Source organism: Nansenia antarctica (genome assembly GCF_963989245.1).
Source record: "Nansenia antarctica genome assembly, chromosome: 3".
Taxonomy (NCBI): Eukaryota; Metazoa; Chordata; class Actinopteri; order Argentiniformes; family Microstomatidae; genus Nansenia; species Nansenia antarctica.
Window position 1 is genome coordinate 61,803,274 of NC_137688.1, and position 23,547 is coordinate 61,826,820.

Below are 23,547 nucleotides of genomic sequence, written 5' to 3' on the forward strand. Positions count from 1 at the left end.
ACGGTAATCAAGGGCTTTATTTGGCGAGCGGACTTGGTAAGCACTGGTAATACGAGTTGACTCGCTGGAACGAGACAGGCGCGTGAGACTGCCATGTACCATATACAGTATATATACAGTACAGGCCAAAAGTTTGGACACACCTTCTCATTCAATGCGTTTCCTTTATTTTCATGACTATTTGGTACATTGTAGATTCTCACTGAAGGCATCAAAACTATGAATGAACACATAGGAATTATGTATTTAACAATAAAGTGTGAAATAACTCTAAATATGTCTTATATTTTAGATTCCTCAAAGTAGCCACCCTTTGCTTTTTTGTTGTTAATAAAATATCTAATAATAATATTAAATAGTGCCCCGCGGTGGTGTAGCGGTCTAAGCACTGGCCACTAGTGCATGCTGCCCACCGGGGACTGGGTTCGAATCCCAGCTCGCCAGATCCGGATATGGCTGGGGCACACACGGGGAGCGGCATATTGGGCGGCCGCTCCCGAGGGCGGTATAGGAGTATTTCCGGACAAGGATCCGTCGCGCAACAGCGCCCCCGGGGTGCCGGAATAACAGGTGCTGGGCTCGAGGAGCCAGTCAGCTAGTCTGCCTGGCGGCCTCTTCTGGGACTGCCGGCCACGGGGTCGTGCGGCGGATCCTTCGCAATAGGCAGGGGATAATTGGATGCTAGGTTGGGTTCAATTGGCTACCAAATTGGGTGAAAAAGGGATAAAATCTGATTTAAATTTTTTTTTAAAATAATAATATTAAATATAATATGTGTTAATAATAATATGTTATTATATATATATATATATATATATAATATTATTATTATTATATATGTTATTAACAACAAAAACATTTTATTTTATTAACAAAAAAGCAAAGGGTGGCTACTTTGAATGCATGATTCAAGTAGATCGCGCAACCAGGGAATTGCCGACATGTGAAAGGGGACAACAATCTACCGGCATGTGGCTCATGTGTGAACGGCGAAAATGCCAGCTCGACACAGCTTGGGATTCCATGGAAATTACAGGGAACTATGTGTGAAAGGGGCTCTTCTCCAATGCTCAATATCATCTCTCCAAGCTACCAAAACACACAACATTACCAGCCAAACTACCAACATTAACTACCAACATTACCCACCAAACAACCAACATTACCTACCAAACTACCAACATTAACTACCAACATTACCCACCAAACAACCAACATTACCTACCAAACTACCAACATTAACTACCAACATTACCCACCAAACTACCAACATTACCTACCAAACTACCAACATTAACTACCAACATTACCTACCAAACTACCAACATTACCTACCAAACTACCAACATTACCTACCAAACTACCAACATTAACTACCAACATTACCTACCAACATTACCTACCAAACTACCAACATTACCTAACAAACTACCAACATTACCTAACAAACTACCCAACATTACCTAACAAACTACCAACATTACCTAACAAACTACCCAACATTACCTAACAAACTACCCAACATTACCTAACAAACTACCCAACATTACCTACCAAACTACCCAACATTACCTACCAAACTACCAACATTACCTAACAAACTACCCAACATTACCTAACAAACTACCCAACATTACCTACCAAACTACCAACATTACCTACCAAACTACCAACATTACCTACCAAACTACCCAACATTACCTACCAAACTACCAACATTACCTAACAAACTACCCAACATTACCTAACAAACTACCAACATTACCTAACAAACTACCCAACATTACCTAACAAACTACCCAACATTACCTAACAAACTACCAACATTACCTACCAAACTACCAACATTACCTACCAAACTACCCAACATTACCTACCAAACTACCAACATTACCTAACAAACTACCCAACATTACCTAACAAACTACCCAACATTACCTAACAAACTACCCAACATTACCTAACAAACTACCCAACATTACCTAACAAACTACCCAACATTACCTACCAAACTACCCAACATTACCTAACAAACTACCCAACATTACCTAACAAACTACCCAACATTACCTAACAAACTACCCAACATTACCTACCAAACTACCAACATTACCTAACAAACTACCCAACATTACCTAACAAACTACCCAACATTACCTAACAAACTACCAACATTACCTAACAAACTACCCAACATTACCTAACAAACTACCCAACATTACCTAACAAACTACCCAACATTACCTACCAAACTACCCAACATTACCTACCAAACTACCCAACATTACCTAACAAACTACCCAACATTACCTAACAAACTACCAACATTACCTAACAAACTACCAACATTACCTACCAAACTACCAACATTACCTAACAAACTACCAACATTACCTAACAAACTACCAACATTACCTAACAAACTACCCAACTTTACCTACCAACCTCAAATCATGTAGTACAGTATAATATTATAATCTATAATTATACATATAATATAATAGTATTATACTAAAGTATAATAGTAATTAAATATCCAGTGGCCTATAGAAATAGAACTGATATCAACATGTATATCACAAGAAAGCCAATAAACTGATGATGTCATCATGTAGTCACCACTCAGGATCATGTGACCCTTGTTGGAAGTTGCTTTGGATAAAGGCGTCTGCTAAATGTCTAAAATATAAATGTAAATGTCGTCATCATGAATGTGAACAGCCGGCCCATTTAACCTGCACATATTCTGGTCATCGAAGAAATGATCAATTTTAAAGATAATGATGTTGTGAAAGACATGAAAGGAAGCCAGGCCTGGACACAGGGCTCCTGGACACAGGGCCCTCTGCTGGCGAACAGTGTAATGCTGCCCTCTGCTGGCGAACAGTGTAATGCTGCCCTCTGCTGGTGAACGAAGGAACTCAATCCAAATCAAAGTTTCTGTATCATGTGACCAGAAGACAGACAGAAGCAACCTCTCAACCGTGTGTGTGACCATGACGACACAACCTCTGAACCGCATAACCATGACGACACCACCTCTCAGTGTAAACATGGACAGGAAGTAAACAAACTGAATAATAATATTAATAATAACATTACAGCAGCAACTTCAAACTGAGAATAAACTACAGTGGCCCTACACCATCCTCACCAGTTGCCATGGTTACCTGTTGGACCTACACCATTCTCACCAGTTGCCATGGTTACCTGTTGGACCTCACACCATCCTCGCCAGTTGCCATGGTTACCTGTTGACCATATAAGGAAACAAACCAGAAACGTGACACTGGATATATTAAATCATGTGTTATTTTATTAGAATTTTTCCATCAAATGCTACAAACCTACAAACCTTCATGTTCAGATGTCATCCTGTTATGTTACAAAAGCTATAATACAAAGGCCTACATCCAGTGGCAAGGAAAAGTAAGCGAACCCTTTGAAATGACCTGCATTTGTCTTCAAATACGGTCTGATCTTCATCTAAGTTACAGTAATAAACAAACACAATCTGTTTTAACTAATAACACACAAATTATTGTATTGTTCTGGTCCATATTGAACACATCATTCAAACATTCACAGTGTAGGTTGGGAAAAGCATGTGAACCCCGAGGCTAATGACTGAGTTAGCAAACCTGGAGTCCAACCAATGACACAAGATTGGAGGTGTGAGTTTGAGATATTTTCATTTATAAAAAAACACTCAAAATATTTCACCTGTAAACTCTTTGAGATTACTTTAAAAAACGTTCCAACTCCAGGCAAATCAACAATTCTTGATCGTATGCCTGGCAAAACAGAGATCTCAGAAGACCTACAATCAAGAATTGTTGATTTGCCTGAAGTTGGAACAAACTTAGACAAATTGTCTATAAACTGAGACGATTTAGTACTGTGGCTACTCTCCCTAGAAGTGGGCTCCGAGCCAAGATGACTCCAAAGGCACAACGCAGAATGCTCAATGAGGAAAAAAAGAACCCTAGAGTAACAGCTAAAGGCTGTACACCACGGAGGAAGCCGCTGCTCTCCAAAAAAACATTGCTGCTCGCCTGAAGTTTGTCAAAGAGCACCTTGACACTCCACAACGCTACTGGCTTTGTGGACTGATGAAACTAAGGTTGAATTGAACAAGCAGAAGAACACGCAGCACTACCTATGGCGTAAAAAGGGCACCGCATACCAACATGAAAACATCATCCCAACAGTGAAGTACGGTGGAGGGAGCATCATGATTTGGGGCTGCTTTGCTGCTTCAGGGCCTGGACAGCTTGCCATCATTGAGGGGAAAATGAATTCCCATGTTTATCAAACTATCCTACAGGATAACGTCAGGGTGGCTGTCCACCAGCTGAAGCTCAGTAGAAGTTGGGTGATGCAGCAGGACAATGACCCTGAACATCGAGGTAACTGTCTACTACAGAATGGCTTCAAATAAAGAAAATCTGCCTTTTAGAGTGGCCCAGTCAGAGCCCAGACCTAACCCAATAGAGATGCTGTGGAATGACCACAAGAGAGCCGTTTACACCAGACATCCTGAGAATATGGCTGAGCTGAAGCAGTTCTGTAAGGAAGAACGTGGTGCAGGTCTGATCCACAGCTACCGGGAGCGGTTGCTTGAGGTTATTGCTGCCAAAGGAGGTTTGACCAGTTACTAAATCCAAGGGTTCACTTACTTTTTCCACTAGCACTGTGAATGTTCAGATCACATTTTATGACCAATTAATGCAGAAAACCAGTTAATTCCAACGGGTTCATTGATTTTTTTCTTGCCACTGGAGATACATAGGAAGGCCTACATACATACATAGGCAGACCTACATTCTTTAAGGTTACCAGACATCTGATGATAACAGATAGAATTGACAAAATCATTTTGTTTCCATGACTTATAAGAGAAAACATCCCCTCCAGTGACAGAGTAGCAAGCACAGCCTCAGGTCAGCAACCACCCCTGTATAGACCTCCCTAGGTCTACGTGTGTGTGTGCAAATATATATATATATATATATATATATATATATATATATATATATATATATATATATAGTATATATATGAGTAAGTACCAGGGTTGGGGTCTGCCTTTCAATAAGGAACATTTAGATTTGGAATTTCAACTTACTTCCTGAGTTGAAATGGAATTGAGCTCAACTCTGGTATGGATGGAGATGACTGGGTTGGTGGAGGAGAGCATAGAGGACATCGTCATTACAAAACCATACGGTTCATTTGTGATGAATTTATATCATGTACAAAAATAGGGACAAAGCGTTTCGATTTCTCCGTCATGTTTAACAGCTCAGACCAAGGACTTGGTTCAGGAACATCTGGAGATCCTGCAGGTGTGAGAGGATTGGATAGGTTGAAGCAAGATGCCGGCAATTCCTTCGAGCCTATCAGAGGACAGAGTTTGCTAGTGTTTAGGGGAGGGGCCTAGCTATGGGGAAGGCAGCAGCCGTAAAGTGGATGGCTAAAAACTCATGTTCCCACAATGCACTGGAACTTGGTCTCCAGACAGAGTTGAGCTACAGTTCATGACTGTACATTCCACCACGGACACCCCGAACCAGGTTCTCATGAGTCTTTCGTAGTCTGAGTCGAGAGGGAGGGAGGGAGATGCAGGACTAGCAGGGCTGTCTCCTGTCATTGGGGGATCATTTCTGTAGTCCTTGGGGGTAATTTCTGTAGTCATTGGGGGATCATTTCTGTAGTCATTGGGGGATCATTTCTGTAGTCCTTCAGGGATCATTTCTGTAGTCATTGGGGGGTAATTTCTGTAGTCCTTGGGGGGTCATTTCTGTAGTCCTTGGGGGTTCATTTCTGTAGTCATTGGGGGATCATTTCTGTAGTCCTTCGGGGATCATTTCTGTAGTCATTGGGGGTAATTTCTGTAGTCATTGGGGGGTAATTTCTGTAGTCATTGGGGGGTCATTTCTGTAGTCCTTGGGGGTCATTTCTGTAGTCATTGGGGGATCATTTCTGTAGTCATTGGGGGGTCATTTCTGTAGTCATTGGGGGGTCATTTCTGTAGTCATTGGGGGATCATTTCTGTAGTCCTTCGGGGGTCATTTCTGTAGTCCTTGGGGGGTGCTGAAGCTCTCGTACACGTTGGCAGCAAACTCCTTGACTTGGTCTATCATCAGGAGGTCCTGTGGAGAGTCAAGACCACCACATCTCATTGGACAACAGACACCACTACCTCTCATTGGACAACAGACACCACTACCTCTCATTGGACAACAGACACCACTACCTCTCATTGGACAACAGACACCACTACCTCTCAGGGTGTCTGTTGGGTCAGAATAAGCCTTGATTTGGAGCGTTAACATTTCTCTCAATAGCCGCTGTGTGTGTGTGTGTGTGTGTGTGTGTGTGTGTGTGTGTGTGTTTGTGTGCGTACGCCCATGCGCCCGCTATATGGGGCCGTCTGAGTGATGCAGTGTCGTTTTTGAATAGCTATATTTTAGACTGGGGTGCCTTGAGATTTTATGGACTTTTGAAGGGTGCCATGACTGAAAAAAAAAAAAACTGTTGAGAAACGCTGGCTTAGCTTTCATTAACATTTTCTATACAAAATGTGCAGTTTTAACACATGTCCGTATTACCGGCACGGCTAACAATGGTGTTTCTGTTCTGCATTATTGTTATGTTAGCCTATTTGAAGTAAAGAAGAAATTAATGAGGATTACCGTTACGGGTAATACCACAATAAATTAGGTTTTTCACTGTTAAAGTTTTTTTTCTTTGCATTTAAGATATTAAGTGATTTCTTTGCCGATGGCTATTATTGATTATTCTAAACCATGAAACATGTGAGTTATGCACATCCCTACTTTACGTTTCCCTTGAATAAAGGTATTTTAGTTTTTTTGGGGGAAATCTGTCTCTGACCTGGACGAAGTGGCTGGGAATCTCGCTGCAGATGGAGTGGATCTGTCCGTTCACCACGGGGATGATCTTGGCCAGGGGCAGACTCACCTGAGAGAGACTGAGGAGGGGGGGGGGAGGGGGGTCAGAACACTGAGAAGGGGGGGGGGGGGGCTGGGTCAGACAGGTGAACCAGGAGGTCTCTGGAGGGACAGTACAGGGGGGTAGTAGATGTCTCAGGAGAAACAGTACGGGTGGTAGTAGATGTCTCAGGAGAAACAGTACAGGTGGTAGTAGATGTCTCAGGAGGAACACACACCAACTCAATTCCAGACCTAAAAATGCTCATTGGTTCGTTGAGGTGGTGTTTAATAAAAACCGACCTATCAGGTGTAGCGCTGTGGGCGGGGTCTCCGGGGGGGGGGCGGAAGAACTCAGCCATGTTGTCAAGGAAACGGCTGAAGCCGCGGTCCACGCAGGTGTGGAGGACAGTTCTGAAGTCAGGACTAGACACACAGGAACACACAGGTTACACACACACACTACACACACACATACATACATACATACATACATACAACACACACACACACCTGTCCAGCATGTCTCTGGTCTCGTTAAGCAGCTTCATGGTAGTGACGTCGTTCTCTGTCAGACCACTGGCCTGTCAATCAAACACACATAAACAAACAACATAAACAAACAACAAAAACCAACAAACAACCAACAACATAAACAAACAACAAAGTCAAATGTCACCACAAGTAAACAATCCTGACTACGACCAGACAGTCTGCTGTGTGTTAGTCATCACACCTGAACAACGTTAGGAGCTGTCTGATGGCTAGGCTAGGGGTTAGGCTAGGCTAGGGGCTAGGCTAGGTTAGGGTAGGGGTTAGGCTAGGCTAGGGATTTGTCCAGGGGTTAGGCTAGGCTAGGGGTTAGTCCAGGGGCTAGGCTAAGCTAGGGGTTAGGCTAGGCTAGGGGTTAGGCTAGGCTAAAGGTTAGTCCAGGGGCTAGGCTAGGGCTTAGGCTATGCTAGGGGTTAGTCCAGGGGTTAGGCTAGGCTAGGGGTTAGTCCAGGGGTTAGTCCAGGGCAGTGAGGTTACCTGTGAGGCCAGGGTGTTTTCCTCATCAGTCATCATGTACCAGGAGAGAGGCCGGCGTGTGGCGCTCCCCTCCCCCTCCCCCCCCTCCTCCACCTGGGCTCGGATCTGGCTCAGCCGCTCCTCAACCTCCAGCAGGGACAGACTCTGCTTCAGGTTCACCCTGGAGGAGGGGGGGGGGGGCAGACAGACAGGTTACTGAGAGACATACAGGGACATACAGACAGAGTAACTGACAGACAGACACACAGAGACAGAGTAACTGACAGACAGACACACAGAGACAGACATACAGAGTAACTGACAGACAGACAGACACACAGAGACAGACAGACAGAGTAACTGACAGAGTAACTGACAGACAGACACACAGAGACAGAGTAACTGACAGACAGACACACAGAGACAGACAGACAGAGTAACTGACAGACAGACACACAGACAGAGTAACTGACAGACAGGGTAACTGACAGACAGACACACAGAGTAACTGACAGCGAGAGGGAGGATGGCTGACTCACCCTCCCATCGTCTCCTGCACCGCCCTCTTCACCACTGACATCAGCTCACTCAGCCCTGAAGGGAGAGGGAGAGAGAGAGACAGAGAGGGGTGGTGGGAGAGAGGGAGAGAGAGACAGAGAGGGGTGGTGGGAAAGAGAGGGAGAGAGTCAGAGGGGGAGAGTCAGAGGGGGAGAGAGAGACAGAGGGGGAGAGAGAGAGACAGAGGGGGAGAGAGAGAGAGAAAGAGAGGGGCAGAGAGACAGAGAGAGGATGGTTAGCCAATGGGACAATCATGTGTGTGTGTGTGTGTGTGTATATATATATATACAGACAGTGGGGATTTTGGGCACCCCTGGTTTAAATGTCTGTTACAATTAATCTCCAAGTGATTGAGTTTTTAAATGATAAAAAAGGAAAAGGGCCCTGTGCAAAAGTTTGGGAACCCTTTTGCATTATTCTTTGTTACCTTTTGAGAAGATGATTACTAAGGCCCAGACCAAGGTGATTTACTCGGTAGGGCTTCAATGAGTCAGGTGAATATAATTCCAGGGTTGAACTAGATATTCTGAAGTAACTCCATGCCTTCTAAAGTATCCAACTGTGGTGGCTGTTGTGTCTGGTGTTAAAAACCATGGGTTCCTCTAAAGAGTTGTGCAAGGATGTCAGAATCAAGATAGTTCACTTCCACCATCTAGGAGAAGGCAAAAAAAACCTCTTGCAATGTTTCAAACTACCCATTTCCACTGTCAGAAACATCATGAGAAAATGGAAAATAAATGGAACAATTGAAGTCCAAGCAAGATCTGGAAAACCAAGAAATATTTCAGATAGAATGGCCCGGGATCTGGTGAGAAATGCTCAGAAGAATTCAGATTCAGATTCAGATAACGTTTATTGCCATTATGCATACACATATAGGAATTTGCTTTGGCGTTACAGTAAGTGCGTATACCGTATTTTCCGCACTATAAGGCGCACTTAAAAGCCTTTAATTTTCAAAAAAAACGACAGTGCGCCTTATAACCCGGAGCGCCTTATATATTGATCAATTGGTTAATTTGTTGATCCATACTGGTTGTACACGGCGTTCAAGGCGCTCTGTCAAAATGTTTCAGTACGACTGGTAAACTACAAAGCCGCACCGCTTGCAGCATTACGGTAATCAATAAACACCGGTATACTGTGCTTACTCACAGTCCCACACCACAAGACCCCAAGTAAAGAAGACTAAACAGAGTTTCCGAGGGAACAAAGTGAGATTCTTGGTGCTTTCAACTTGAAGTTTTAAAGTACCCACTCGATATAATAAACAACAGTTTAACGATCACTAAACACTTAGCATTTGTGTATTGGATTCATTATTCTCGTTTGCCGGAGGCTACCGGTAAGGGAGGGTTGACTTTCGTTTTAGCTCGTGTTCAAAAGCAAGAACTGTGTGTTCATCTAGTTATGTGTAGTTATGTGTTTTTAGCATGTCGATGTTCTCCCAGTATGTTGTCATGTTATTAAAATACAGTTTAGACCTTCGTAGCGATGTGTTTTGTTAGCTGTTAGCCGCTAGCAGCGTTTGTTGTGGTTTGGTCAGAGTCACTTTTCTCCCATTCAGTGTTTGAGGTGAACCAACATTCAAATACGCCTGTCGTGTTCAATCTTTCTCTGATTTGAATGTATGACACATCATTTGAAAGCTTACAATCTGTAGTTTAAGCATGTGTAAAAACTGAAAAAGTACGTTGCACATTTCACCAGGAGCTGTCACATATTGGTTGTTGGTTATAATTGTATAGCCTATTGGTTGTTTTCTGGTGTTGTTTTGCTCTGTTTGTAGTCTACTTGATGTATTTTTATCAGCTGTTAAATCACCACAGCGGTTAATCCACTAATAGAGATAATAGCAGATTGAAAATGCTTGTAGCTAACTACTCTATATCTCGTGGTTGCAGCTATTGCGAATTGCTATTCACGCGAGTCAGCTGTGAATCACCGCAGGTCCTTGACGCTTGTTGCAAAAATGGATGACGAACGGCTGATACTTGAGGTGGAAAAATATATATTTTTGACAGTGGAGCAGGTAGAACGTTGACGGTGACAACGCTCAGGTGGAGCTTGGACAACGGGAAGTTGACACAACACCGATGGAGAGGTGACGCAACGCAGTAGGTGGAGCTTGGGCGTAACGCAACCCCAGTCAAACGTTTGACTGCAGTATCTATTCTATGCGCCTTATAATCCGGTGCGCCCTGTATATGAAAACAGTTCTAAAATAGGTCATTCATTGAAGGTGCGCCTTATAATCCGGTGCGCCTTATAGTGCGGAAAATACGGTACATAAATACAAAAACAAATACAAAAACAGGACAACACAGGACAGACAACAGTGCATGGGATAGTGCTACATATAAAGTGCAGTGCAAAGTTTTTCAGTGAGTCCAGTGTGTATTCAGTCCTGGGCAGACTTGGGGGCGGGGGGAGGGGGAAGCCAGAGTCATTTATCAGCCTGGCGGCTGACGGGAAGAAACTGAGCCTGTGGCGGGTCTTTAAAGCTTTAGGCAGCCGCAACTTTCTCCCAGAGGGAAGCAGGGTGAGGAGGCCGTGGCCGGGGTGGGAGGGGTCAGCCATGATCTTCCTTGCCCTCAGAGCCCTGGTGTCGTGCAGGGAGTTGAGGGAGGGCAAGGGACAGCCGATCACCCTCTCCGCTGATCGTATCACCCACTGCAATTTGGCCTTGTCCTTGGCCGTTGCAGCAGGGAACCAGGTGATGATGGAGTGGGTGAGGATGGACTCGATGATGGCCGTGTAGAACTGGGCCATCATGGACCTCGGCAGCCTGAATTTCCTCAGCTGCCGGCGGAAGAACATCCTCTTCTGGGCCTTCTTTGTGAGGGCCTCGGTGTTCCGCTCCCACTTTAGGTCCCGAGAGATGGTCATGCCTAGAAAGCGGCATGACTCCACGAAGGCCACCGGGGTACCTCCCAGCTTGATGGGAGGGGGCAGGGCTGCTTTTCTGCGGAAATCCACCACCATCTGCACTGTTTTAAGAGCATTAAGCTCTAGGTTGTTATAACTGCACCAGCTCCACAGATTCGTCCCCCCCGGAGATGAGGCCCACCAGGGTGGTGTCGTCTGCGAACTTCAGGAGCTTGACCGAGGGGTGGAGGGAGACACAGTTGTTGGTGTACAGTGAGAACAGTGCTGGAGACAGGACGCAGCCCTGCGGGGAGCCCGTGCTGGTGGACCTGGAGCTGGAAATGCTCTTCCCCAGCTTCACCCGCTGAGACCTGTTAGGCAGGATGTCCGTAATCCACCTGTAGGTGGAGTCCGGCACCTGCAGCAGGGATAGCTGGTGCTCCAGGATGTGTGGGAGGATCGCGGTGAAGGCCGAGCTGAAGTCCACAAACAGGATCCTGGCAGTGTCCAGACGTTCTAGCACGTAGTGCAGAGCCATGTTCACGGCATCCTCCGTGGATCTATTGGCTCTGTACGCAAACTGCAGGGGGTCCAGAACAGGATCCGTGATGAGCTTCAGGTAGGCCAGGACAAGGCGCTCCAGGACCTTCATGACGACAGAGGTCAGAGCGACAGGTCTATAGTCGTGACCTTGGCCTTCTTGGGGACGGGGATGATGATTGACGCCTTGAAGCACGCTGGGACGTGGCACAGCTCCAGTGAGGCATTGAAGATGTGGGTAAACACCGGGGCCAGCTGGTCGGCGCAGTGCTTCAGGACGGAGGGCCTTTCCAGATGGAGGCGGAATCCCCCTCAGAGAGCTGTTGCTGCAGCTTGTCCGAGAAGCGATGCTTCGCCTCCTTCACTGCTTTGGCGAACCTGTACTTGGCCTGCTTGACCCGGTCCACGTCCCCACTGCACGTAGCCACCTCCTTCTCCGACCTCAGATGCCTGAGTTGGGATGAAAACCAGGGCTTGTCGTTGTTAAAGGACTTCCTGGAGCGGAGGGGGACACACACCTCCTCGCCGAAGCTGATAAATGATGTCACAGTTTCTGTATATACATCCAGATTGTTACCAGCCTAGAACCCACTCATCACTGCAAAAGAGCTGCAAAAAAGAGTAGCAGACACCGGTCTCGTTGTTCACAGGACAACAATACAGCGTACCTTAAACAACAAAGACCTACATGGCAGAGTTGCCAGAAAGAAGCCTTTCCTACGACCTCAACACAAAATTAAGTGTCTGAAGTATGCAAAAGAAAACCTTGAGAAACCTGAAGCCTATTGGAACAATGTGCTTTGGACTGACAAGACGAAAAAAATAACTTTTTGGCCACAACCAAAGAAGGTATGTTTGGAGAAAAAAGGGTGAAGCATTTGTAGAGAAGAACACCTTGCCAACTGTTAAGCATGGAGGTGGATCCATTATGCTTTGGGGTCGTGTAGCAGCTGGGAGCACAGGCAATATTGTGTGGGTGGAAGGAAGAATGTATTCCACCAAATATCAAGACATTCTAGAGGCTAATGTTCGAAGGTCAGTCCAGAAATTGAAGTTGAAGAGATGTTGGGTATTCCAGGAAGACAATGACTCGAAGCATACCTCAAAATCAACCATGAAGTACCTCCAGGAAAGACGGATGAAGATTATGGAATGGCCAAATTTTGGGGGGAGTTATTGGAAATCTGTGGAGAGATCTCAAACATGCCGTGCACGCAAGAAGGCCGAAGAACATTTCTGAGCTAGAGGTGTTCTGCCAGGAAGAATGGGGAAAATTCCCAAAACAAAAATTGAAAAACTCTTAGCTGGCTACAGGAAGCTTTTTCAAGCTGTTATAGTTGCCCGAGGAGGAGTTACAAAGTACTAGCTGACTTTTGCACAAGGCCTTTTTCCTTGTTTTATTATTTAAAAACTGTAAAAAGTAAAAAAAAAAAAAAAGTATCTTGCTTTAAAATGTGATGAAATGTGTCATGTTTAACTTTGTACCATTTCGAGGTTAGGTTTGCTTCTTTTCACTTAGATATTAATTGTTAAAGGCATTTTGACTAAGGGTGCCAAAATGTCTGCACCCCACTGTACCTCTCTCTCTCTATCATCCTCTATCTAACCCGCCCCCCCCCCCACGCAATATTGTGTGGGTGGAAGGAAGAATGGACTCCACCAAATATCAATTCTAGAGGCTAATGTTCGAAGGTCAGTCCAGAAATGTAAGTTGAAGAGACGTTGGGTATTCCAGCAAGACAATGACCCGAAGCATACCTCAAAATCAACCAAGAATTAACTCCAGGAAAGACAGATGAAGGTTTTGGAATGGCCATCACAGTCCCCAGACTTAAATATTATTGAAAATCTGCGAGATCACAAACATGGCTTGATTGCCATGCATGATTCAATCCATTCAATGATTGCTTCATGCAAGAAGGCCCAAAGATATATACCTCAGAATATTTCTGAGCTAGAGGTGTTCTGCTAGGAAGAATGGAAAAATTCCCAAAACAAGAATTGAAAGACTTAGGAGTAAGTTAGTTCTACAGGAAGTGTTTGCAAGCTGTTATAGTGTGTATACTGATAGTGTGTGTATATATATATATATATATATATATATATATATAATATATATATATATATATATATATATATATATATAATATATATATATATACATACACACACACAGACAGACTATCAGTAATCATACAGTATCATACACACTATCAGGGTTAGCCCTGGGGTCATAGTGACCGGGGGTCATGGGGTCGTGACCTACCGTCCCCGAGCAGATGCTGGATGCTGGACAGGTACTGCTGCTGAACATCAGGGGGCGCCAGAGGGCTCTGCAGGAGGAACACAGAGATGACATCATATTATCCTCCTCCTGCTGTCCGCTAGCCTGCTGTACACTAGCCTGCTGTCCGCTAGCCTGCTGTCCGCTAGCCTGCTGTACGCTAGCCTGCTGTACGCTAGTCAGCTGTATGCTAGAGGCAGAGTGAGGTAGAGTGAAAGAGAGGCAGAGTGGTAAGGTAGAGTGGTAAGTAGAGATAGAGTGGGGTAGAGTGTGGTAGAGTGGGGTAGAGTGTAGTAGACTGAGGTAGAGTGAGGCAGAGTGAAGCAGAGTGAGGCAGAGTGAGGTAGAGTGAGGCAGAGTGTAGTAGAGTGTGGTAAAGTGAGGTAGAGTGGGGTATAGTGAAGTAGAGTGAGGCAGAGTGAGGTAGAGTGAGGCAGAGTGAGATAGAGTGAGGCAGAGTGAGGTAGAGTGAGGTAGAGTGAGGTAGAGTGAGGCAGGGTGAGGTAGAGTGAGGCATGGTGAGGTAGAGTGAGGCAGGGTGAGGTAGAGTGAGGCAGAGTGAGGTAGAGTGAGGCAGAATGAGGCAGGGTGAGGCAGAGTGAGACAGAGGGAGGCAGGGTGAGGCGTACCGCTCCGTTCCTGCTGACTGAGTTGTCCAGGTAGAGGTAGCCTCCGATGATGTTGAGCTGGACCCTCAGCAGGACCACCAGCATGCAGGTGCTGTAGACCGCCACCACGCTGCGCGTGAAACCTAGGGGGGGGTCAAAGGTCATGAGGTCCTCTGTGGCTCAGTTGGTTAGAGCATGGTGCTAACAACGCTTAGGTTGTGGGTTCGATTCCTGCTGGGACCATATATACTGAAATGTAGCTAAATGGCGTATATATTACATATATTATCATGAAGGTGAAACCTGGGGGAATGTTACTCTATCATTATCCAACTATAGATTTAGTAATGATCTCTTTAATAAACTCCACATTTAGTAATGACAGAGTACCCCCATCTTTATTAAACTATATATTTAGTAATGATCTCTTTATTAAATTATATATTTAGTAATGATCTCTTTATTAAACTCCACATTTAGTAATGACAGAGTACCTATCTTTATTCAAATATATATTTAGTAATGATAGAGTACCCATCTTTATTAAACTATATATTTACTAATGATAGAGTACCCATCTTTATTAAACTATATATTAAGTAATGATAAGAGTACCCATCTTTGATCTCAAAAGACATCGTTGTTAAAAAGGAAAATAAAGTGAAAGCATTACGATGTTCCTCAGTGAATTCAGTGTTTTAGCTGTATTCTTTAACATCCAGGGGAACCCTGACATGAATGCTGTCATCACAGACAGACAGACAGACAGACAGGTCATCACAGACAGACAGACAGGTCATCGCAGACAGACAGAGATCATCACAGACAGACAGAGAGATCATCACAGACAGACAGGACAGACAGGTCATCACATACACAGACAGACAGGTCATCACAGACAGACAGGACATCACAGACACACAGGCAGGTCATCACAGACAGACACACAGGTCATCACAGACAGACACACAAGTCAGACAGACACGTCAGACAGACATGTCATCACAGACAGACAGGTCATCACAGACAGACAGGTCAGACAGACAGGTCATCACAGATGACACGCAGGCAGACAGACAGGTCAGACAAACAGGTCATCACAGACAGACAGGTCAGACAGACAGGTCATCACAGATGACAGGCAGGCAGTCAGACAGGTCAGACAGAGAGGTCATCACAGACAGACAGACAGGTCAGACAGACAGCTTACTCATGATCTTCAGGTCCTCCCAGATCTCCAGCTTGTTCGCTGGCCTGAGAGAGAAACAGAGAAGCACCGTCAATGTCTCACCCTGCAGAGACCAGCAGAGTGACCAGTAGAGAGACCAGGAGAGACCAGCAGAGAGACAGAGACCAGCAGAGAGACAGAGACCAGCAGAGAGACCAGGGGAGAGACCAGGAGAGACCAGACAGGGCTCGACATTAAGGCTTGTCCGCTTGTCCGGGACAAGTACATTTTATGTTCGGACAAGTGGACTTCCTCCTGCAGTTGTCCGATGGACAAGTCAAAACAAAAAAAGAAATCAATATGTATTAATATCTGCAAACATTAATTCCTCCTTCCGATCTGAATAGTAAAAAAAAATAGCAAGCAAAGCGATGCCGCGCCTCATTCTCGCTGTTTCAGTCTCTCGTAGGGTTGCTGGTGACTTCAATTGCCAGCATGAAGACTGGGGCTACCGCACCAACTCACCCGACGGAGAGAACCTGGCTGTCTGGGCAGCTAATAACAGCCTGGCCCTGTTGTACGACCCCAAGGGCGCAGCCAGCTTCCGCTCCGGTCGTTGGAACACTGGGACGAACCCTGACCTGGCATTCGCGAGTGCCAGCGCTGACAACCGGCTCCCCGATAGACGTGTGCTAGGAAAGTTCCCGAGGTCTCAACATCGACCCTCACTGATAACAACGGCCAAACTCGTTAACCTTGTTCCGAGTGAGCCAGTGAAACGGTGGAACTTCCGAAAGGCCGACTGGAAACGCTTCCGCCTCCTTACCAACAAATCCACAAGGCACCTCCCATCGCCTAACTCTAACAACGTGGATGAGGCGTACCGGGACTTCTGTGGCATGTTGGTGAAAGCGGCAAAAAAATCCATCCCACGCGGACGTCGCATTAGCTACAAACCGTGTTGGGATGAGGAGTGTGAGAAGCTCCACTGTGCTTTCCTCCAGGCCCCTGCAGGAGCTGAGTCGGACAGGCTCGCAACAGCCTTGCTGTCAAGACTCAGCCGTAAAAGACAGGAGCGCTGGGAGGAGGCCATTGACTCCATCGACTTCTCGCACTCCAGCCGTAAGGCATGGAGTATCATGAACAATCTCACTGGTAGGTCCAGACACTCCCCCCGTCACTGCCCCATCTCTGCAAATAAAATCGCATCACAATTTGTGAAAAGTGGGTCATACGAGGGCAAAGACCGCGAGTCGTCTCGACTTGTGGCAAAAGAAGTGTCAGACCTCTGGAGGGCCCCAACACCTAGCAGTGACTACATCTCCGGTGAATTCACCCCGGAGGAGTTCGCTGCTGCCCTCCAGCATCTAAAGCCAGGGGCCTGATTCCATCTGCCCGGAGCTTATTCTCCATGCCGCACCCGCCTTGAAGTCCTGGCTGAGAGCGTTCCTCACTTCCTGTTTGCGCCAACTCAAGATCCCCAAAATCTGGCGAAGAGCCCTAGTTGTTGCGATCCCTAAACCGAATAAGCCTGAAGGGGACCCTAAGAGTTACCGTCCCATCTCTCTGTTATGCATCCCCTTCAAGATCCTCGAGCGTCTCATCTACGCCCGCATCGAACCAATTGTCGACCCGCTGCTCCCACGTGAGCAGGCCGGGTTCCGACGCGGGAGGTCGACCGTAGATCAAGTCACCCTTATGACTCAAGACATCGAGGATTGCTTTTCGGCAAAAAAGAAGGCCGGGGCCGTCTTTATAGACCTGACGGCTGCCTACGATACCGTATGGCATCGCGGCCTCTCCTGCAAGCTGCTCCGCCTGCTGCCGGACAGGCACATGGTCAGAATGATCATGGAGCTCATCCGTAACCGCAGCTTTACCCTCACCACCGGTCGCGGACAGCTAAGCAGGCTTCGACGCCTTAAGAACGGCGTCCCTCAGGGATCGGTCCTGGCCCCCCTCCTCTATAATATCTATACCTATGACCTGCCCAACACACTCTCGCGGAAGTACGCCTACGCAGACGACCTCGCAGTGGTGTACTCTGCTGGAAATTGGCAGTCTGTGGAGGGGATTCTGAGCCAGGACATGCAGACACTAGTGGCATACTTCCGGAAATGGAGATTGAAGCTTAGCGAGGCAAAGACGGTGTCGGCTGCCTTCCACCTTAACAACAGGGAGGCTAAACGTGAGCTTAGAGTACACCTAGATGGAACTCCCCTGCCATGTTCCGCTGAGCCAATCTATCTCGGCGTGACATTGGACAGGACGCTCACGTTTCGCCGACACCTCGAGTCACTGCGCAAGAAGTTAACAGCTCGTGTGGCGTTGATGAGGCGACTGGTTGGCTCGGGCTGGGGCGCCGGCGCAAGGACCTTGCGCACGGCAGCCCTAGCCCTCGTTTATTCAACTAGTGAATACTGCGCCCCAGTATGGTGTCGCAGTGCCCACACCCGCCTCATCGACTCGCCTATAAACGAAGCCTTGCGCATTGTGACAGGATGCCTGCGTCCTACCCCCGTGGACAACCTTCCCATCCTAGCAGGCATCCAGCCCGCAGGCCTCCGCCGCATGGGAGCCACAGCACGTCTCGCCTGCCGGGCCGCGGAGCTTAATAACCATCTGCTCCATGATAGGCTCACTATAACAGCGGAGCCCTCCCGGCGTCTCAAGTCGAGACACCCATTTGTGCCTGCCGCACAGGATCTCAGGCAGCAATGCAGAGATCTCAACATCAGTGCGGCAGGATGGGCGGATTATATGTGGCGCGCGGAGTGGGAGGCTAACACCTCCAAACTCCGCGACCACATCCCAGTCGCCGGCGCTGAGCCCCTCGGGATGGACTTGCCAAGGCTATCCTGGGTGAGGCTCAATCGTCTCCGGACCGGCGTCGGGCGTTTCCGCTCATCAATGCACAGATGGGGCTTGGCCCCAAATGCGTCGTGCGAGTGTGGCGCAGAGGACCAAACCGCAGACCATATTATCCTGGATTGCCCGGTGTACCACCCACCCAACGGGATGCATGGTCTGTCGGTATTAGATGACGAGACGATGACGTGGCTTCTGGAGGGGTGTCCAGAAATATAGCCCGGGTGAGCCCCTCAACCAGGTCTCGGGGTGGTAAAAGGGTAGCCCCTCGGCCCCGAGCCTGGTGGAGTGGAGAGGAAAAACAACTACCCATACGCCGAAGAAGAAGAGTCTCTCGTAGTTCGTTATCGTCATAGTTCGTAAGAGCGCACACTGCGTTCAACGTCATAAAGAGACCAAGTAATTTGATTGGACAAAAGGCATTCCATGAGTGCTGATCAGATTCCAGAGCGAGTTTACGAACGCAGCCATAGTGTTGTGGGTCTCTTGTCACTAGTGCCATTCACGTGAACATGCGCATATTCGCTTCTTCTCAATGCCGCTTGTCTTATTTATTTTCATGTAGTTCGATGCGATCGTATATTTTAGGTTTGAAGTTTTAAGACCAGCACATCGCAATGCGAACTTCAGAATGACACTAATGATAGATTTCTCAATTTGAATATAGGATACTATCCAAAGGCTAGCAATTAAGATTGCTTCCATTGGGGAGGGACTGTAGTTAGTTACAAACATGTTTTGTAAATATTCCTAGATATTCATCCCTTTTGTGGCCAATCTTAATCTAAAAGGGTTAGGGGTTACGTTTTTAAATAATTACAAAATATTGAATACATTTGAAAATTAAGGATACATCATTATCAAATCAATAGTAGTCAAATGTGTTATTTGCATACACATACACTCACTGGCCACTTCATTAGGCACACCTTGGGGTTGGACCCCCTCTTTTGCCTTCAGAACTGCCTTAATTCTTTGTGGCATAGATTCAACAAGGTGCTGGAAACATTCCTCAGAGATTTTGGTCCATATTGACACTATAATATCACGCAACAGCCCGTCTGGCACCAACAACCATGCCAGGTTCAAAATCACTTACATCACCTTTATTTCCCATTCTGATGCTGGTTTGAACTTTAGCAGATCGTCTTGACCATGTCTACATGCCTAAATGCATTGAGTTGCTGCCACATGATTGGCTGATTAGATATTTGCGTTAACAAGCAGTTGAAAAGGTGTACCTAATGAAGTGGCCGGTGAGAGTATAATATATTATTATTCATATTATTGCTTTTTCAAAATCTTTGGATTTGGACAAGTAACTTGAGCTCTCGGACAAGTCAAAGATAAGTTCACTTGTCCGAAGGACAAGTACCTGAAAAAGCTTAATGTCAATATTATATTAACCACGGCTTGCCCTGCGGCAGAGACCAGCAGAGAGACCAGCAGAGAGACAGAGACCAGGAGAGAGACCAGAGACCAGCAGAGAGACCAGTAGAGAGACAGACCAGTAGAGAGACCAGGGGAGAGACCAGGAGAGAGACAGAGACCAGGGGAGAGACCAGGAGAGAGACCAGAGACCAGCAGAGAGACTAGTAGAGAGACTGTGCGTGTGTGTGAGTGTGCAAGTGCGTGTGTGTGAGTGTGCATGTGTGTGAGTGTGAGTGCGTGTGAGAGAGTGAGGGTGAGTGAGAGTCTGTGTGTGTGAGAGAGTGTGTGCGTGTGCGTGTGCGTGTGTGTGTGTGTGTGTGTGTGTCTTCACCTGCTCTTCAGCAGCGAGGTCAGGCTCTCTGAGTTCAGCTGGTGGATGATGGCTTCTCTCAGCGTAGGCAGGATGGACAAGACTGCAACACAGAGCAGGGTTAAAGGTCAGGGTTAACGGTCTACCTGTCATGTTACGTGTGTGTGTGTGTCAGGGCTGACTACCTGTCATGTTACATTTGTGTGTGTGTGTGTGTGTGTGTGTGTGTGTGTGTGTGTCAGGGCTAGGGCTGCACGATTAATCGATTTTAAATCGAAATCGCGATTTGAAATGATGCGATTAGCTAATCGCAAAGCCTGCGATTTTTTTTTTCTTCTTTTTTTTTAAACCTTTATTTTACCAGGAAGTCACATTGAGATTAAAACCTCTTTTGGACATTTGATCAGCACTCATGGAATGCCTCTTGTCCAATCAAATTACTTGGTCTCTTTATGACTTTGAACCCGGCGCTCTCAGAGCGAATTTAGGAACGCAGGCTGTGTCACGACAGTCAGTCCAATTATTATGAGACTTTGGGCTAACGTAACGGAGACAATTAGACACCACATGGCTTACTGGACGTATGATAAACGTTAGTATGTTATAATTGCGACAGGTAAGTGTACAATTTCACTATACTAACTGTACCAGCCAAGTGCATGTCGGTGCTGTTAGTCCAGCCTTAAACTTAGCTTAGCTAACTTGTAGTCTTTGAGACGGTAGCTTAGCTTAGCTACTCATGCTAACCCGGCGTTAAAGTACAGACACAGAGTTGACAGTCTCAGCAACCTGCGGGTTGGTGTTTATATAGTATAGCAGGCTTATGGATACATGGAAGTTAACTGTTCTGTTGTCAAACATGAATGTGTCCTGTATGCATAACCTCATACCATTCGTTCATACCAGCCGGCTTTAAAGACGCAGAGGTTAGCCTAGCCTAGCCTTGGGCTGAAGTATGTCACAGATTCCTAAGTCAAGGTGACGTGTGTCTGTGCTCCATAGTCAGAGACCACCATTCTATCATTCATCAGTTCGACTGTTGACCGAGTCATCTAGATGTGGTCCTTTCAGTTATAGTCACAGTGTATCCCCAAATGATCATTTTAATAGCTGGATCATCTTAGAAAGTAGCCACCTGTCTAGATGAGATGAGGTTATCATATATACAATTAATATCTTTTAAGTTCTCATCCTTGCATTAGAATTAGAGCAGTTAATAGTTTGATGGTATCATGTGGTAATGCTCTCTGAAAATAGGTGATATTCATCCAATCACCAGCCAAGTATTTTTTGAAAGTACCTGCCCTTTTCCAAACAGCTTCCAATTAAGCTTTCCTAGATGGTTGTGTGAAACAAACCACCTGAGTCAGGTTAGTAATGCTCCATCACATGTTTTAATCTGAAGCTTGATTTTAAAGCAACCCAACTTTAAAGCAACCCAATGTAAGTTTAGTTCTTTCACTCGTAGCTCGGGCTGTGGGGGTGCTAGAGGAGGGAGCCTCTAAGTCCCCTGAAGACGTACAAACAAACTGCACGTTGATACGACCTTCCTAGCCGGAGATATGGCCACACTTTACAAAAACTCCCTTTTTTTTTTTGCTATTTAAAAAAAAAAAAAACGCAAATTAATCGCAATCGCGATATCTGTCCAAATAATCGCAATTCGATTTTTTCCCCAAATCGTGCAGCCCTAGTCAGGGCTGACTACCTGTCATGTTACACGTCCTCTGGTTGCTCTCGAAGTGGAACTGGCGCCGTGCCTGAGAGATGTACTCTGCCGCCTCCCGCTCCTGCATCTCCTGGATCTTCCTCTGGGCATATTTACCTAGGAAGTACACACCTGCACACAGGGACAGAGACATATTTACACACCTGCCAGGGACAGAGACATATTTACACACCTGCCAGGGACAGAGACATATTTACACACCTGCCAGGGACAGAGACATATTTACACACCTGCACACAGGGACAGAGACATATTTACACACCTGCAAACAGGGACAGAGACATATTTACACACCTGCAAACAGGGACAGAGACATATTTACACACCTACCAGGGACAGAGACATATTTACACACCTGCCAGGGACAGAGACATATTTACACACCTGCCAGGGACAGAGACATATTTACACACCTGCACACAGGGACAGAGACATATTTACACACCTGCAAACAGGGACAGAGACATATTTACACACCTGCCAGGGACAGAGACATATTTACACACCTGCCAGGGACAGAGACATATTTACACACCTGCACACAGGGACAGAGACATATTTACACACCTGCAAACAGGGACAGAGACATATTTACACACCTGCAAACAGGGACAGAGACATATTTACACACCTACCAGGGACAGAGACATATTTACACACCTGCCAGGGACAGAGACATATTTACACACCTGCCAGGGACAGAGACATATTTACACACCTGCACACAGGGACAGAGACATATTTACACACCTGCAAACAGGGACAGAGACATATTTACACACCTGCAAACAGGGACAGAGACATATTTACACACCTGCACACAGGGACAGAGACATATTTACACACCTGCCAGGGACAGAGACATATTTACACACCTACCAGGGACAGAGACCAAGAACCTCCTGGTCTCTCAACAGAACAATGACATACCAAACCACAGAAGACTCCTGTGTGTTGGTTTAGTTAGAGGTGCCATGTTTGGGTTTAGGGAGTTAGGTTGAGTTAGATGAACTCTGGTAGCGGTTAGCATGCATGCTGGCTGTCTCACCTCCGGCCAAAGCTCCAGCGAACACAAACTTCCTCTTGTGGCGCTTCAGGAAACCCCACGTCGATGAGAACATCCTGGAGACGATGAAGGACGGAGGGACAGAAGAAACCAAACACTTTATAGCGTCATATTCATATTCATATTCCGCAGTAGTACAAGACACGGACCTGA

General features: G+C 46.2%; 1 protein-coding gene across 1 annotated transcript; it reads right to left on the reverse strand.

Annotated features, from left to right (window-relative positions):
- Positions 1-5,884: 5,884 nt before the first annotated feature.
- Positions 5,885-23,547, reverse strand: pex3 (peroxisomal biogenesis factor 3). Its single transcript, XM_080525784.1, has 12 exons — positions 23,377-23,547; positions 22,308-22,439; positions 20,621-20,702; positions 16,033-16,076; positions 14,844-14,965; positions 14,197-14,263; positions 8,504-8,558; positions 7,986-8,145; positions 7,470-7,540; positions 7,260-7,382; positions 6,901-6,997; positions 5,885-6,155 (listed from the first exon to the last, which is right to left on the reverse strand). Exons 1-12 carry the CDS (start codon positions 23,447-23,449, stop codon positions 6,072-6,074), a joined length of 1,110 nt encoding a protein of 369 aa, XP_080381910.1. The 5' UTR covers positions 23,450-23,547; the 3' UTR covers positions 5,885-6,071.

Bases quoted from the DNA above. Each gene is read 5' to 3' on its own strand.
- pex3 (XM_080525784.1), bottom strand. From the start codon at position 23,449: ATGTTCTCATCGACGTGGGGTTTCCTGAAGCGCCACAAGAGGAAGTTT. The intron at 20,703-22,307 runs GTAGTCAGCCCT...TCTGTGTTGCAG, and splicing joins GAGGACGTGTAACATGACAG to TCTTGTCCATCCTGCCTACG. The intron at 7,541-7,985 runs GTAACCTCACTG...TTTGATTGACAG, and splicing joins AAAACACCCTGGCCTCACAG to GCCAGTGGTCTGACAGAGAA.